The 18,488-nt window shown below is 38.1% G+C and overlaps 1 protein-coding gene and 1 pseudogene across 2 annotated transcripts in view; one reads left to right on the top strand and one right to left on the bottom strand.

Annotated features, from left to right (window-relative positions):
• The first annotated feature begins 513 nt into the window (after window positions 1-513).
• Window positions 514-18,488, top strand: part of VNN1 (vanin 1) — a 32,483-nt gene continuing 14,508 nt past the window's right edge. For both annotated transcript variants that reach the window (XR_008548669.2, XM_001169280.6), the window contains exons 1-2: window positions 514-752; window positions 2,739-2,869. Coding sequence is in view for 1 of the 2 variants with exons in the window: in XM_001169280.6 (XP_001169280.1) it covers window positions 543-752; window positions 2,739-2,869 (341 nt within the window). In the remaining variant the exon portion in view is untranslated. The remainder of the gene's footprint in view (window positions 753-2,738; window positions 2,870-18,488) is intronic.
• LOC100608182 (cyclin-G1-like) lies at window positions 14,891-15,777 on the bottom strand (annotated as a pseudogene).

Here is an 18,488-nt window from a genome sequence, read left to right as displayed (position 1 = left end):
AACAACAATAAACAAACAACAATGATGACAAAAAAAGCTAGAGCTGGGATTTTCCCTTTCCCTGTGTTAAAGATTAGAGTGGTGTCCTCACGAAAAGGGAAAACTTGGACACAGGCACGCACATGAGGAGAATAGCATATGAAGAGACACAGGGAGAAGGCAGCCATCTATGGGTCAAGGAGAGAGGCCTGGAACACATCTTTCCTTCACCGCCCTCAGGAGGAACCAACTCTGCTGACACCTTCATCTGGGACTCCCACCCTCCAGAACTGCAAAGCAATAAATTTTTTATTTTTTACACCACCCAGTTTATTGTATTTTGTTAGGCAGCCCTAGCGCACTAATGTATATAGAGTTCTTGAGTTAATCTTCACAAATTACTGCAATAAGGGAGGGTCTTTTGTTATGTAACAGTGCTATGAAATCATAGCGTTTTCTTAATTAACTTCCGTGGTTTAAGGTACTAAGCTCTGGACACCACGTGTCTTCTTTCTATAAATACCAGGACATGCTCTGTTTTTCAGCACTCATTGGACTTCAGCATGACTACTCAGTTGCCAGCTTACGTGGCAATTTTGCTTTTCTATGTCTCAAGAGCCAGCTGCCAGGACACTTTCATTGCAGCTGTTTATGAGCATGCAGCGATATTGCCCAATGCCACCCTAACACCAGTGTCTCGTGAGGAGGCTTTGGCATTAATGAATCGGAATCTGGACATTTTGGAAGGAGCGATCACATCAGCAGCAGATCAGGTACCATCTCTACCATCTCTCCAGTGTACTGGATTCTATGAGAAAGGAGGGGGTCCTAGGAGACAGGGCCACTGTCAGGGTCAGTTACACTTTTAGATGATATATGTATCAGAGTAGCCAAGAACCTTTATTTTACAGTTAGAATTCTACTTTCCTCTCAAAATTAGAGCAAGGACTTCCCTAACAGTAAGAACAAAGTTAAGAAAAGAACAATTTGCTCATTATCAAGAAGCAGCAGACCTTTGAGGAACTGGCCATAAATTCAACATCTTTGTTCCCCTTTTCTGGTACAGATGGAGGATGGAGGATAAATGGGTCAGGGACTAGGTGCTATTTGCAGAGTATTAGTGGCCTTCATGTACTCATGTGCTATTAAGGCTTTGCAGGTTTTTGAATAAATTTATAATCTGAAAACAAATTTAAGTTTTCAATTCCTTGCCAGCATGCACTATATACTTCATACTTCATTCTAATTACAAGATAAAAGTATATGTAATGCATTGTGAGTCCTTAAGTTGAGTGAAGGTTTCAGTTTGAAGTTAATCATATAGTATAAATTGTGGTTTACACAAATATTATTTTAAAAGCTATTGATCGATTAGGTGTAGACCAGGAATATATGAAGTGTGATAAAAGTCATGGATAAATGTGTATTACATATATCTATAAATATATATTCTTTTGTGTTGTTGAGTTAGGGTCTCACTCTGTCACCCAGGATGGAGTATAGTGGTGTGATCACGTCTCACTGCAGCCTTGACTTCCCGGGCTCAGGTGATTCTCCCACTACAGTCTCCAGAGTAGCTGGGACCACAGATGCATGCCACCGTGCTCAGCTAAGTTTTGTATTTTTTGTAGAGATGGGATTTTGCCATGTTGCCCACGCTGGACTTGAACTCCTGACCTCAGGTGATCCACCTGCCTTGGGCTCCCAAAGTGCTGGGATTACAGGCATGAGCTACCATGACTGCCCTATATTCTTATATATACTAATATTTAAAAGGTTATCAGGAGTTCTGATGTTCTTTTTCATCCTTAGTCCAACTATTTCCTTGAAGGTCACAGAGCTTTTTAAGGTGACTCTCTAATTGGAAGGTGCCCAGGTTAGCTCAGGCAGTACTTGTAGGCATGGGACAGTTCAAGTAACCAGTTTGTGGCTCCTCTTTTTCTGAGAAGCAGGAATCATGTTTGCAGGGGAAAGCTGGGGCAGAGGAGGAAATAAACAGAATATTTAAGTTATTAATCAGTCTTGACACAGGCACAGTCATCAGCCAAAGTTCAAGGAGAGGCTTGGTTCCAGGATAAGCTAGGTTTATAGTTAACGACTGCCATAGGAAACAACAATGGCAGGATTAGAAAATTAAAATGCTTGACTAAGCCAGGTGCGGTGGCTCATGTCTGTAATTCCAACACTTTGGGAGGCTGAGGCAGGCGGATCACCTGAGGTTGGGAGTTCAAGACCATCCTGACCAATATGGAGAAACCCCATCTCTACTAAAAATACAAAAATTAGCCAGGCGTGGTGGCGGATGCCTGTGATCCTAGCTACTTATGAGGCTGAGGCGGGAGAATCGCTTGAACCCGGGAGGTGGAGGTTGTGGTAAGCCGAGATCTAGCCATTGCACTCCAGCCTGGGCAGCAAGAGCGAAACTCCATCAGAAAAAAAAAAAAAGAGAGAAAAAAAAATGCATGACTAGAAGCCCAAACCTCACCATTATGTAACATATCCATGCAACAAAACTGCATTTGTACCCTTTGAATCTAAAATTAGAAATAAAGAAAAGAAAAGAAAAAGAAAAAGAAGTGACAGTGCACTGAAAAAAAAGGAAATTAAAATGCTTTGGAAAAGAAAATAAATTATAAAAATATAGAAAACAAAATAAGATTTAAGGGGTGTGGGGGAAGCCCAGATAGTTGTTACTCAGCCACTCAGCTCCTCAGCTCCTCTTGCAGGCCCCCCTTTGGATTAAGTTGCATTTTTAACAGGGTGCGCATATTATTGTGACTCCAGAAGATGCTATTTATGGCTGGAACTTCAACAGGGACTCTCTCTACCCATATTTGGAGGACATCCCAGACCCTGAAGTAAACTGGATCCCCTGTAATGATCCTAACAGGTAAAGAAACAACTTGTGAAAAATTCACTAGTAAACATCAACTTGATTTACCTGGGAAAACTTTGTTGATGATCATTGCATAGATCCACGATCAATTCTTAAGTTTCAGTATAGCTTATTTTTCATCTACTATGGGTATATTTACTAGGAGAGCAAATATGAATTATGAAGTCACAGAAATCAGAGCTAGAAAGTAGCTTAGAAATCATCACATTCAGTGTGAACATCTCTGGTCTCTGACTCCTCACCAGTGAACAGAAAAATATTTCCCTGTGTAGGTCTGTGATTTGAAAACTATATGAGTAAATGGCAAAAGAGAGTGACATCAGTTTAAGATTAATAGTTTTCCTTTCTCATTGCTAAGATAGCTGATGAGGTTAATGTAGTAAAGTCCTTAAAGTGTAAGCTGATTGTAATCTAAGAGGTGATATGGCAGGATTGTAAGTGGTTTAAGTTAGGTCTCGGCTACAGAGATATTAAGTGTGGTGAAAGCAGCACTATTAATTTTAATGTAAGGAAACCAATATCTTATACACCTAAGAAAATCATGTCGATTCACGTACTTCTTTCTGAATACACATGGCTAAAATTATTTTAGGAATTCCTCTTTTGGAACTATTCTCAAAACCGCACAACGCCAGTTAGAATGGTGATCATTAAAAAGTCAGGAAACAACAGATGCTGGAGAGGATGTGGAGAAAGAGGAACTCTTTTACACTGTTGGTGGGAGTGTAAATTAGTTCAACCATTGTGGAAGACAGTGTGGTGATTCCTCAAGGATCTAGAACCAGAAATACCATTTGACCCACCAATCCCATTACTGGGTATATACCAAAGGATCATAAATCATTTTACTATAAAGATACATGCACACATATGTTTATTGCAGCACTGTTCACTATAGCAAAGACTTGGAACCAACCCAAATACCCGTCAATGGTAGACTGGATAAAGAAAATGTGGCACATATATACCACGGAACACTACGCAGCTGTAAAAAAGGATAAGTTCATGTCCTTTGCAGGCACATGGATAAAGCTGGAAACCATCATTCTCAGCAAACTAACACAGGAACAGAAAACAAAACACTGCATGTTCTCGCTCATAAATGGGAGTTGAACAACGAGAATACATGGACACAAGGAGGGGAACATCACACACTGGGGCCTGTTGGGGAGTCGGGGGCTAAGGGAGGGATGGCATTAGGAGAAATACCTAATGTAGATGATGGGTTGATGGGTGCAGCAAACCACCATGGCACGTGTATACCTATGTAACAAGCCTGCATGTTCTGCACATGTATCTCAGAACTTAAAGTATAATAATAATAATACTAAAATTAAAAATCCCACAGAAACTGGCTGGGTGTGGTGACTCATGCCTGTAATTCCAACACTTTGGGAGGCCGAGGCAGGAGGATCACCTGAGGTCAGGAGTTTGAGACCAGCCTGGCCAATTTGGCAAAACCCCATCTCTACTAAAAATACAAAAATTAGTGGGGCGTGGTGGTGGGCACCTATAATCCCAGCTACTTGGAAGGCTGAGGCAGGGAGAACTGCTTGAACCTGGGAGGCAGAGGTTGCAGTGAGCCAAGATAGTGACACTGCACTCCAGCCTGGGTGACAGAGCTAGACTCTGTCTCAAAAACAAACAAACAAACAAACCCACAAAAACTACTTACAGGGACACCTTGATTTTGACAAGGTGGATTTTGATAAATTCCAGTGTTATTTATCATAATCATTTACTCTATTCTTATTTAATTGTACCATAATTATTTCTTATTTAATCATGTCATATGTCAGTGCTTCAGTTTCTAAAAGGCAAGCACTCTATTATCACTTCCACTATGAATTGAATTGACTTATTTCTGAATGGCCTTTCCCTAGAACCTCATCTCCAAGGGCCTCCTGAACATCCCCACAAGGATGTCCCATTCACTTCATTTCAAGGAACACGGTTGCCCATTTATGTTTTCCATCAACTAATGATGTCTGAATGTCTTGCCTTAATTCTCTCTGTCTCTCTCTCTCTTTTTTTTTTTTTGAGAGAGAGACTCTGTGTCGCCCAAGCTGGAGTGCAGTGGCGTGATCTCAGCTCACTGCAACCTCTATCCCCCAGGTCCAAGCAATTCTCATGCCTCAGCCTCCCGAAGATGACAAGTGTGAGCCACAACACCCAGGTAGTTTTTTGTATTTTCAGTAGAGATGGGTTTCACCATGTTGGCCAGGCTGGTCTTGAACTCCTGGCCTCAAGTGATCCATCTGCTCGGCCTCCCAAAGTGCTGGGATTACAGGTATGAGTCATCACGCCCAGCTGCCTTAATTTATTAACTCTGCAATTTTTTTTTGAGTACCTATTATGTCTAAACATTGTTCTGGGCAATGAAGTGAACAAAACAGATTAAAAATTCCTGTCCCCTTGAAATTTATATTCTAGTGTGGGGAGGTAATACATTTTTAAAAAAGATAATTATCTATCTATCATCTATCTATTATCTATCTACCTATCTTTATATAGGTATCTTTCATCTGTCTACCTATCTATGATATGAGGTGGAAGTAAATGTTATGGAAAAAATAAAGTGGGGAAGGTGAATAGGGTGGCAAGCATGGGGCTGAAATTTTAAAAGGTCGTCTGAGGGCATCACAGTGAGATTTCAGCAAAGACCTGAAAGAAATGAGGCAATAGATCATGTGAGTATCTGAAAAAAGTGCATTCCAGGCTGAAGGAATTCTAAATTCCAAGATCCTGTGGTCAGAGTATGTGTCTAACCTATGGAACAGAAAAAGGGTTAGTGTGGTTACAGTGATGTGACAGAAGAGGAGAAAAGTAGGAAATGGAGGCAGAAGGGCAGGAGGAGCGCAATGTTGAGAATAGACTCTAGGGTATAGGTCACCAAAGAAGCAGAGGGCAGTTCAAAAGCTGTTGTGATCATTATGGCATAGAGATTATGGGTCTGAGACCAAGAAATGGTAGAAGTTTAGGTATTGAGAAGTGGACAGATTCCGAATAAAGTTTGAAAGTAGCACTGGCAGGTTTTGTTGAAAGACTGGATGTAGGATGTGAGAGAAAAGGAAGACTCAATATCCTTCCCTGCTCTCATAGAATCAGATCTCATCTTATTGAGTATGTTTGAAGTATGCACATAGTTGATTGCTTTCTCTTCTCATATTCACCAAACTTTTGGGACCTACATCACCTCTTAGACTGAGTGTTAAAGGAACAGGCTCTCATCACTTTTCTTTTTTATTTAATTTATTTAGCATTTATATGTCATATCGTTCCAGAAGGATTTGAAGTTTCTAATTATATCTAATATAATTAAAAATAGGATACTTTAGTTCTAACAACAAACTAGAACCCATATGAATAGAGGAAGCAGTTGTTATGAGGCATCATGGTAAAGAGCTGCTCATTACAACTGGATGTTAAGTATAGTTCTAAGAGTTTCTGAGCAACTAAGAGAAGTACAATTTTGTTCAGACACTTTGATTGCATCATAGAAGAAAGCTTGCATATTTCTTCAGAGACAAACTGTCTAATAACCTAACTTAAAGATGAATTTACTTATTCAACTTTTTTTGTTAATTATTTTATTTTTAACTTTCATAGGTACATAGTAGATGTATATATTTATAGGGTACATGAGATGTTTTGATGTTTGTACACAAGCATGCAATGGTAACAATCACATCATGAAGAATGGGGTTTCCATCCCCTCAAGCATTTATCCTTTGTATTACAAACCATTCAATTATGCTCTTTTAGGTATTTAAAAATGTACAATTAAGTTATTATTGATTATAGTCACCCTGTTGTGCTATTGAATACTAGACCTTATTCATTCATTCTAACTATTTATTTGTACCCATTAATCTCCTCACTTTCTCCCCACCCCTCCCCTAACTACCCTTCCCAGCCTCTGGTAACCATCTTTCTATTCTCTATCTCTATCTCCATGAGTTCAATTGTTTTGATTTTCAGATCCCACAAATAAGTGAGAACATGTGATGTTTGCCTTTCTGTGCCTAACTTACGTTATTTCACATAACCTAATGATCTCTAGTTCCATTCATATTGTTGCAAATGACTGGATCTCATTCTTTTTGTAGCTGAATAGTACTTTATTGTGTACATGTACCGCACGGTTGTTTCCAAATTTTGGCTATTGTGAACAGAGTTGCAATAAACATGAAAGTGCAGATATCTTTTCTATATACTGATTTTCTTTTTGAGGAGTATATACCCAGCAGTGGGATTGCTGGATCGTATGGTGGCTCTATTTTTAGTTTTTTGAGAAACCTTCAAACTGTTCTCTACAGTGACTGTACTAATTTGCATTCCCACTAACAGTGTATGAGGGTTCCCTTTTCTCCACATCCTCACCAGCATTTGTTATAAGTCATTTTAACAGGTGTGAGATGATATAATTGTAGTTTTGATTTGCTTTTTTTTTTTTTTGAGACAGAGCCTCCCTCTTGTCGCCCAGGCTGAAGTGCAATGGTGCCATCTTGGCTCACTGCAACCTCTGCCTCCTGGGTTCAAGCAATTCTCCTGCCTCAGCCTCACGAGTAGCTGGGATTACAGGTGCCTGCCACTACACCCGTCTATTTTTGTATTTTTGGTAGAGATGGGGTTCCACCATGTTGTCCAGGCTGGTCTCAAACTCCTGACCTCAGGTGATCCTCTTGCCTCAGCCTCCAGAAGTGCTGGGATTACAGGTGTGAACCACCGTGCCCGGTTGATTTGCAGTTTTCTGATGATCAGTGATGTTGAGCAACTTTTCACATGCCTGTTTGCCATTTGTATAACTTCTTTTGAGAAATGTCTGTTCAAATATTTTGCCCATTTTTGGATTGGATTATTAGATTTTTTTCCTATAGAGTTGTTTGGACTTCTTACATATTCCGGTTATGAATCCCTTATAAGATGGATAGTTTGCAAATATTTTATCCCAATCTGTGGGTTGTCTCTTCACTTTCTTGATAGTTTCCCCTGCTGTGCAGAAGCTTTTTACCTTCATGTGATTCATTTGTCCATTTTTGCTTTGGTTGCCTGTGCCTGTGGGGTATTACTCAAGAAATCTTTGTCCAGACCAATGTCCTGGAGAGTTTCCCCAAAGTTTTCTTTTAGTAGTTTCATAGTTTGAGGTCAAATATTTAAGTATATAATTCATTTTTATTTGATTTTTGTATATGGTGAGAGATAGGGGTCTACTTTCATTCTTCCGCATATGGGTATCTGGTTTTCCCAGCACCATTTATTGAAAAAACTGTCCTTTCCCCAATATATGCTCTTGGCATCTTTGTTGAAGACGAGTTCACTGTAGATATTTGGGTTTATTTCTGGGTTCTCTCTTCTGTTTCATTGGTCTATGTGTCTGTTTTTATGCCAGTACCATGCAGTTTTGGTTACTAGAGCTCTGTAGTATAATTTAAAGTCAGGTAATGTGATTTCTCCAGTTTTTTTTTCTTTTTGCTTAGGAGGGCTTCTGGATCTTCTGTGTTTCCATGTAAATTTTAGAATTTTTTTTTCTATGTCTGTGAAGAATGACATTGGTATTTTGATGGAGATTGCATTGAATCTGTAGAATGCTTTGGATAGTATGGGCATTTTAACAATATTGATTCTTCCAATCTATGAACATGGAATATCTTTCCATGTTTTGTGTCCTCTTCAATTTCTTACATCAATGTTTTACAGACTTCATTGTAGAGAGCTTTCTCTTCTTTGGATAAATTAATTCCTAGGTATTGTATTTTATTTATAGCTATAACAAATGCTATTCCTTTCTTGATTTCTTTTTCAGATTGCTTGCTGTTGGCACAGAAACGCTACTGATTTTTTATGTTGATTTTGTATCCTGCAACTTTACTGAATTTGTTTGTCAGTTCTATTAGTTTTTTGGTGGAGTCTTTAGGGTTTTCCAAGTATAAGATAATAGCATCTGCAAACAAAAATAATTTTCCTCCTTTCCAATTTGGATGCATTTTATTTCTTTCTCTTGTCTGATTACTTTAGTGAGAACCTCCACTACTACGTTGAATAATAGTGGTGAAAATGGACATCCTTGTCTTTTCTAGATCTTAGAGAAAAGCTTTCAGTTTTCCCTCATTCAGTATGATACCAGCCATGGGTCTGTCATAAATGGCTATTATTGTGTTGAGGTATGTTCCTTCTATACCCAGTTATTGAGGGTTTTTATTATGAAGGAATGTTGAATTTTACCAAATGTTTTTTCAGTGTCAGTTGAAATGACCATTTGGTTTGTTCTTCATTCTGTTGATATGATGTGCCACATCAATTGATTTGTGCATGTTGAACCATCCTTGCACCCTTGGGATAAATCCGACTTGGTCATGATGAATAATTTTTTAATGTGTTGTTGCATTTGGTTTGCTAGTATTCTGTTGAGGTTTCTTTTGCATCAATGTTCATCAGGGATGTTGGGCTGTAGTTTTCTTTTTTATGTGTCTTTGCCTGGTTTTGGTATCGTATAATACTAGCCTCATTGAATGAGTTTGGAAGCATTCCTTTCTCTATTTTTTGGAATAGTTTGAATAGGATTCGTATTAGTTCTTTAATTGTTTGGTAAAATTCAGCACTGAAGCCTTTAAGTCCTGGGCTTTTTTTTTGCTGGGAGATCTTTTATTACAGCTTCAATCTTATTATTTGTTATTTGTCTATTCAGGTTTTGGATTTCTTTGTGGATCGATCTTGGTAGGCTGTATGTGTCTAGGAATTTATTCATGTCTTTTAGGTTTTCCAATTTATCGGCATGTAGTTGCTCACAGTAATCTCTAATGATCTTTTGAATTTCTGCAGTATTGGTTATAATGTCTCATTTTTCATCTCTGAGTTTATTTTTCTTCTATCTTTTTTTCTTATTCTCACTAAAAGTCAATTTTATCTTTTCAAAAAGAAACTTTTTAGTTTTTTTTGTATGTTTTTTATTTCAATTTCATTTATTTCTGTTCAGATGTTTATTATTTTTCTTCTACTAATTTCAGGTTTGGTTTGCTCTTCCTTTTCTAGTTTAAAAAAATATATCATTAGGCTGTTTACTTGAAGGTTTTCTTCTTTGTTAGTGTAGGCACTTATAGCTATAAACTTTCCTCTTAGACCGATTTTGCTGTATCCCGTAAATTTTGATATGTTGCATATCCATTTTCATTTGTTTCAATAAAAATTTTAAATTTCTTCTTAATTTCTTCATTAACCCACTGGTAATTCAGGAGCACATTGTTTAAATTCTGTATGTTTGTATAGTTTTCAAAATTCCCTTTGCTATTGATTTCTAGTACTATTCCACTGTGGTCAGAGAAGATACTTGATATAATCTCAATTTTTTAAAATGTTTTAAGATTTGTTTTGTGACCTAACATATGGTCTCTCCTTGAGAATGACCCATGTGCTGGGGAGAAGAATGTTTATTCTGTAGCCATTGGATGAAATTTTCTGTAACTATCTATTAAGCCCACTTGGTCTGTAATGCAGATTAAGTCAAATGTTTCTTTATTTTTTTTTCCTTCTGGATGATCTGTCCAATGCTGAAAGTAGGATGTTGAAATCTCCAGCTATTATTGCATTGGGATCTATCTCTCTCTTTAGCTCTAGTAATATGTCCTTTATATATCTGTGTGCTCAAGTGTTAGGTGCATATATATTTACAATTGTTATATCCTCTGACAGAATTGACCTCTTTATCATTATATAATTAATTTCTTTGTCTCCTTTTATGGTTTTTGTCCTGAAATCTATTCTGTCTGATAAAAATATAGCTACCCCTGCTCCTTTTGTTTTCCATTTGCATGGAAATCTTTGCTATCCCTTTATTTTCTGTCTATGTGTGTCTTTATAAGTGAAGTGTGTTTCTTGTACACAACAGACCATTGCCATTGATTTTTTTTCTTTTTTATCCATTTAGCCACTCTATGTCTTTTGATTGGAGAGTTTAGACCATTTACATTCAATGTTTTATTGTTAAGTAAGGACATACTCCTGCCATTTTGTTTTTTTGTTTTCTGGTTGTTTTGTGGTGTTGTCTTCCTTTCTTCCTGTCTTCCTTTTTGTGAAGGTGTTTTTCTCTGATGGTAAGTTTTAATTTTTGCTTTTCATTTTTTGTGTATCTGTTGTAGGTTTTTTGATTTGATGTTATGCAGCTTGTAAATAACAACTTATAGTTCATTATTTTTAAGTGATGACAACTTAACATTGATTGTATAAACTAACAAGCAAAGAGAAAGCTAATAAAAGCTTCATACTTTAACTTCATCCCCCATACTTTTAATTTTTAATAGTTTCTATTTATATCTTATACTGTCTATGTCTTAAAAAGCTTTTATAATTATTATTTTTGATTGGTTCATCTTTTAGTTTTTCTACTCAAGATATGAGAAGTTTACACCACAATTACAGAGTTATAACACTCCATGTTTGTCTGTGTACTTACTAGTGAGTTTTGTACCTTAAGATGCTTTCTTATTGGTTATTGATGTCTTTTTCTTTCAGATTGAAGAAATTTCTTTAGCATTTCTTATAGGAGAAGGCAGTGGGTTCTTTTCTGGCTCAGGGTGGGTCTAGAAATGCCATCCAGGAGCTAAGTCCTGGAATTGAGAACTTTAGGAGTCTGCTTGGTGCTCTATGTTACTGTGGCTAAGTTGGTACCCAATTTGTAAGACAAAGTCCTTTTACCCTTCCCTCTCCTTTCCTCCCCATGCCTCCCCATGGCTACAACAGCTGGGAATGTGCTGGGTCACACCTGAAACCAGCATGGTACTGGGTCCCACCCAAGCCTCGTGGTGAGTACTGCTTGGCTATCACTGATGTTTATTCAAAGCCCAAGGGCTCTTTAGTTAGCAGGTGATGATTCTTACCAGGACTGGGTCCTTCCATTTAAGGCAGGAAGTTCCCTTATAGCCCAGTGTATGTCTAGAAATATCATCAGGGAGCTAGGGCCTGGGTTGGGGGATTCAGTACTCTACTTGGTGCTTTATTTTACTGTGGTTGAGCTGTTATTCAAGTTACAAGACAAAGTCCTCTTTATGCTCCTGTCTCCTTTCTTAAGGCAGAGGGACGGAGTCTCTCTCAAAGCTGTGAGCTGTGCTGCCTGGAGTTGGAGGAGGGTTGATGCAACCACTCCTTTGACTACTCCAGCTGGTGTCTCACTAGGTTATGTGCGCTCCAAGGCTACTGGTTCTGAGCTCAGTACAGCACTAGGACTTGCCTAGGAATTGTAGTCCTTGTGGCCTAAATCAGCTGTCCCCAACATTTTTGACACCAGGGACTAGTTTTGTGGAAGACAATTTTTTAATGGACAGGGTGGAGTATGCTTTCTGGATACAACTGTTCCACCTTAGATCGTCAGGCATTAGTTAAATTCTCATAAGGAACATGCAACCTAGATTCCTCAGATGCACAGTTCACAACAGGCTTCCATTCCTATGAGAATCTAATGCTGCAACTGATCTGACAGGAGGCGGAGCTCAGGCAGTAATGCCACTCATCTCCTACTGTGCAGCCAGTTTCTAACAGGCCATGGACTGGTACTGCCGTGCAGCCCAATTCCTAACAGGCCACAGTCCATGGCATAGGGATTGGGAACCCCTGGCCTAGACTGCCTTTCAAGTTTATTTAGAACCCCAGAGAACTTTATCCCACATTGGTGATCCTTGGTAGAACTCAGGTTCTGACTGCTGGGTAGGACAATTCCTCTCTGACAAGAGCTGTTCTAAATGTGCCCTCTGTGGGCACTGGCTGAATTCTGTGCCATGTTGCTTTCTGCTGTTACATGGCAACACTGACTTCCAATGTAAAGTCCCACAATCACTGTACTTTCCTTCCCCCAAGGGCACAAATTTTCTCTCCACACCATGTGGTAACCTGGAGGATGGGGGAGAGTGGTATTGGCAATTAAAGACTTTCTTTCTTACCTCCTTCAGTGCCTCTTTCCTTGATATGATTTTAAAACAAGGTACTGTGATTACTCTTCTGATTTTTGGTTCTTATGAAGGTTCATTCTTGTTGTGGATGGTTGTTCAGTTTGGTGATCCTGCAGGAAGACAATCGCTGGAAGGTTCTATTTGGCCATCTTCCTCTGCTTCCTCCTCATCTTTTATTTCTTCCTCTTGCCTGATTGCTCTGGCTAGGACTTCCAGTATGATGTTGAATAGAAGTGGTGAAGGTGGGCTTCCTTGTCTTGTTACAGTTCTTAGAACAAAGGCTTTCAGCTTTTCCCCATTCCATAGGATGTTAGCTGTAGATTATGACATATACGCCATCTATAGCCTTTATTATGTTGAGGTATATTCCTTCTGTATAATAAAGTGCACATGTCTGAATTATATATTACTTGCCTTGTGGGTGCCAAGAAACTATTTATACTGCCTAGAATATTAACCTTTATTATGCCTAAAGAGTTCATTAGTCAAATGTTGGTTTTGATGTAGACCTCATAGTTTAAAATTTAACATTTAAATTAAATGGGTTATAATTTTTAATACCACCTAAATACAATATATTGATCCAATATAGAAAGTTAGATCAATGTTAGAAATAAAGAGTCACAGTGTACCTTTCCAGACTTGTCATTAGCATTTCATATTTATAGTTTTAGCTTTGATTTTAATGTTTCACAGATGAACTTAAATCAACACATAATTCCACCATAGCATAATAGTAATTAGGCAGTTTCCCTAAATTTGAGAACATTGCCTTAATGTAGTTGTGATGTTTTGAGGCTTCATAGCTTAAATCCATTATACCATTACGGAATCTATAGAGCAGGGCTATGGAGAAAGGCTTCAGAGAAGTTTTTTTTGCTACTATAACCTTATTTAAAGAAACAAACAGAAAAAATCCCAAACTTATTTGAAGTCTGCTTAAATATTACTGTTAAATGTGAAGTGTTTATATCTAACATTCATAATCATATGAATGTCAACATTTAGTTTCCAGTAGAAAAAGATAAATCATTACTGTGAGTTAAGAAATTTAAATGGAGATGTGTGAGGGAGCATGTCCATTTCATCCTTCCCATCTCCACCCTCCCCAGAGTTTCATCCCCAGGGTGCCCTTCTTGGTGTCCAGCCTCTGGTGTTCTGCTTGGGGTCTTGACTTCTTCCCATGCCACTCAGGCTCAGCCCCAGACTAGAACAGGGTTTGGGAAGCAGTGGGGATAGCCAAGATGGGTGTTAGTGGGTGGCCCAGCAGTTTCTGTCCCAGGAGTGGCCACAGGCCAGGGGTAGTGGTGGCTGTGCATGTGGCCAGCCTGCTGCCATTGTCCCATCCTTGTCAGGGCCCTCTCTTTCACCTTACAGCATCTGAGGGGCAGAGCTCTAGAGAGTTTGGGCAGACAATGCCTCTGAAAATTTTTTTAAAATAAAATTTAGATGACAAGTATATATCATATATGCAGTGACCAAGCATATAACTACTTTAGAGTCGTCTAACTGCTGTAGCAATGATATGTAACTACAGTGTCAAAACACCCTGACAGTTTTCAGAAACCCAATGTGGAGACCATCTGCCATATCTTACTTTTTCTTTAGGTACAATATCCAAATTCATATTGATTTTGCTTACATATGAATAGTTTCAAATTTGTTCACATATGGTTTAAACTTTTTGTCCCTATTGTCTTACTCAGGCTTGTGTAACTTAAAATGAGCCTGAGCATGGGTCTACACACAGCAAGATGTGTAATAAAAACACAATTTTAGTGCTACTTTCAAAATTCATGCTATTAAGAAAGATGCTGTTTTCAAAGCTGAAAAGATCATGAAATGGCTAACTTACATATCAGAGGTTGGATAATTCCTTACTATTGAGTTGTTATATTTTCTGTATAGTAAATGCCTTCAAATATTAACTGAAAGATCAGTTAAGTCATTTTCCCCTTTGTGATTCCAACTTCATTTTGTTTATTTTGAAGATAATTAATATTTTAATTGCAAAAGAAAATTATAGCATTGGAAAATTTTCTGTATATGGAGAATAACAATGAACCAAATTTACCAATTAGGGAACCATTTCAGGAATTGTTGGATGGTGAATTTTTCTTCAGTAACTATGCTTTAGTTGCAATGTAGTATGCCCAGAAACAATCCATTTCAACTTCTGAATGTTTGATTTGGAACATTTGTTTGATGAGTATTCAGTTAAACACTTGGATACAAACTCTTTCCAGAAGGTCACATCTCTACCATTTATCTTGGAATGTTTCTGAAGACATTCTACTCATTTTATTAACTGTATACACTTCTGTTTTTGGATCTCCAATATGATTATAGACAATATCAACATAGAAGGCTTTGATTTAGACTCCAAAGTTTAGAGCATTTGATCTTGACATGCCTTAAATTGTGCTTCCAGTCAAAATTGAGGCCACTTCTCCTTTCAAATGGCAAGTTCTCTTGAATGAGTGAATAGTGGAGTTGTAGAAATTGAAAGGCAGTAGTAGCTTTCACTTTACATTACACCTTCTCCAATGCAATCTTTTCCATTCTCATCAAGTCTGAAACCGTGAACCTATATTCACCTATTTGGAACACATCAGTTGCCAATGGGACATCCCTTTCCTCTTCTATTGATTTTACAGCCGAATAGAAGAAGCTCAGTTCAACACATCCAAGGTGCTTGGGCTGCACCTTCATTTAACACAGGAATCTGTCCAGTAAATTCACAGAGAAAATGCCTTTGTGTTAAAGCCAAAGAACTGAATTAGACTAACATCTTGTACTTCAAAGTCCTGTAGCCTTGCAGTCATTCTGAGGCTATTGTCTATCATGTGCAAACTCAATTAGTCTCAAACCACAGATCTTTAACTGACATCTAGACTTCAGTTCCAACAAGGCATTCAGCTGGTGTAGCAGTTTCTGACAGTCAGGTTTCAGTACCTCTATCATCTTGATAGTGATTGAGCCTCAGTGGTAACCACCCTTCTTGGGCCTGCACTCACCTCACCCCACGAAATCCAATCTCAGAGGCCTAGGAAACAAAGCAAACAGAGAGGCCCAGGGAGGGGGAGCCTTCCTGGGTGGATGTCTCTGCAGAGCCACCAAGATCATATTGCCCTCATCAGGGTCAGCTTGGAGCTGAAGGGCTGAAAAGGCATTTTGATATTTGATTGCATATTATTTCATACTGTTATTTCAGAGTTTTGTGTGCACACATTGTTTCTTCAGTAAGCCTAATGCTTTATAAGCATAGCAACCACATCTGACATTTCTATGTCTCTCACATTGTATGCTTGGACAGCTCTGCCTGGAATATTCTTCCCCCAGTTGCCCACATGTCCAATATAGTGCTTTGTGTTGTGTCAAAACCTAATGAATATTTGTTGAATATTTAACATGTGCTGATTTTAGATTAGTAAATATCTTTCCGATAATTGATGATTTTTGTTATACCTAGAGATTGAACACTTTGAAAGCAGCCTTAGAAAATGCATTTCAATTATTCTCTTTCACCTCCTCCTTCTGTGCCCAGGACAAAACTCTGCATGGATTAAGGACTCAGCAAATATCATGGATGAAGCAACAGGCAGATTTCAGGCACCATAAGCAAACTGAATTTTTAAACCCTAAATTAGGACATGTGGTCTAATTTTGGAGCATTTTATGTATACGCCAAACAGCCTGAGAAATGTAGCTTGAATTGAAATATATTAGAATACACGAAGACTAATAGAGACAGTAGGAAAATATGTTTGTCATCAGAACTGTTTCAGAAATCCAAAACACCAACCTACTTATTCCACCACTTCAGGTGATCCAAAAAGCCTGGGGGTAAACATGTTTCAAGTGGTTCAATGTGTTGTAATTTATATCTATGCATTTCAGATATCAATTGAAGCAAAGGTGGGTTAAACTATTGAATGGTTGTTCTTTCTTACAAACACATTGAAATAATAATTTTCTATATGTATTATTATATCCTTTTCCAATCTTTTTCAAGGATATGTTTTATAGATGATTGCTATGGCTTTCCTTATATTCATTATACAAATTTGTTTGTAGATCTAGTAGCCAATATTTGATGTCACCAAATTTTTATTCATACAACAGTTATCTCAGCCTTCTCAGCTATTCTTCAATAACCATTTATCATTTCAGAGTTGTGCAATAGAGGATAAATATAGCAATATGTTAAATATTATTTTCAAAATTGTATTTTAATTGCTTTACTGGGACAATTATTGGTAACTTTGAAAAAGAATAAAAAAATCAGGCATTAACAAATGCTCCAGGATTTCCATAGTTTCATACTAGCTGGTACTGCCCTAGCCAATCCTTGTTACCTCTTATTTGAACAATGGCAACAGCTTCCTAATGAATCCCCTGCATTTAGTCTCTCACTGTTCCAGTACATTCTGCACTCCGTGTTCTATTTATCTTTATGAAGAAAATTTTGACCAGGTTGCTTCTGTCTTCAAAGGCTTTAATAGTACCTATTTATTACTAAATTTGGAACAAATCTTAGCCTCTTGTGCAAAGCTCAATATCCATCCTTCCTTCCTTCCTTCCTCCCTGCCTCCCTTCTTTCTTTCTTTTTTTTAAATTTTTTTAAATTTTTTATTTTTTTGAGACAGAGTCTCACTCTGTCACCCAGGCTGGAGTGCAGGGGCGCAATCTCAGCTCACTGCAAGCTCCACCTCCCGAGTTCACGCCATTCTCCTGCCTCAGCCTCCTGAGTAGCTGGGACTACAGGCACCTGCCACCACGCCCGGCTAATTTTTTGTATTTTTAGTGGAGACGGGGTTTCACCGTGTTAGCCAGGATGGTCTCGATCTCCTGACCTCAGGTGTTCCACTGGCCTCGGTCTTGCAAAGTGCTAGGATTACAGGCGTGAGCCACTGTGCCCTCTCCTCTCCTCTCCTCCCCTCCCCTCCTCTCCCCTCCCCTCCCCTCTCTCTTTCCTTTCTTCTCAAATCTGAGAATGTCTTCATATCTCCCTCCCAAAATTTTGAAGGGCAGTTCTGATGGATATAGAATTCTTGGTTGTCAGATTTTTTTTTCTTTCAGTACTTTAAATATATCAGCTCAATGCTTTGTGGTCTCCAAAGTTATTGATGAGAAATCTGCCGATAATCTTATTGGGGATCCCTTGTATGTATGAGTCACTTCTGTCTTGCTGCTTTCAAGATTCTCATTTTGTCTTTGGCTTTCTACAATTTGATTATAGTGTGTCTTAGTGTGAGTCTCTTTGAATTCATTCTCTTGGAGTTTGTTGAGCTTCTTGGATCTTTATATTCATATCTTTCTTCAAGTTTGGGAAGTTTTCAGCCATTATTTCTTCAAATAATCTCTCTTCTCCTTCTGAGACTCCCACAATGCATGTGTTGGACACTCAATGGTGTTCCTAAGGCTCTGTTCAATTTTCTTTAATATTTTTTGTTGTTGTTCTGCAGACTCAATAATTTCAATGGTCCTGTCTTCCAGTTCACTGTTTCTTTTTTCTACATGCCTGAATTGGTCTTCGAATCCTCCTATAAAATATTCGTTTCAGTTATTGTAATTTTCAGCTCCAGATTCTTTTTAGGTTTTCTATCTTTTTATTGATATTTCTACTTTGTTTTGTTTTTTGATTTTCTCCACATCTTCCTTTATTTTCTTAA

This window comes from Pan troglodytes, chromosome 5, assembly GCF_028858775.2.
Source record: "Pan troglodytes isolate AG18354 chromosome 5, NHGRI_mPanTro3-v2.0_pri, whole genome shotgun sequence".
NCBI classification, from domain to species: domain Eukaryota; kingdom Metazoa; phylum Chordata; class Mammalia; order Primates; family Hominidae; genus Pan; species Pan troglodytes.
Note: the sequence above shows the minus strand (reverse complement) of the source record. Positions and strands in the feature narration are given on the sequence as shown.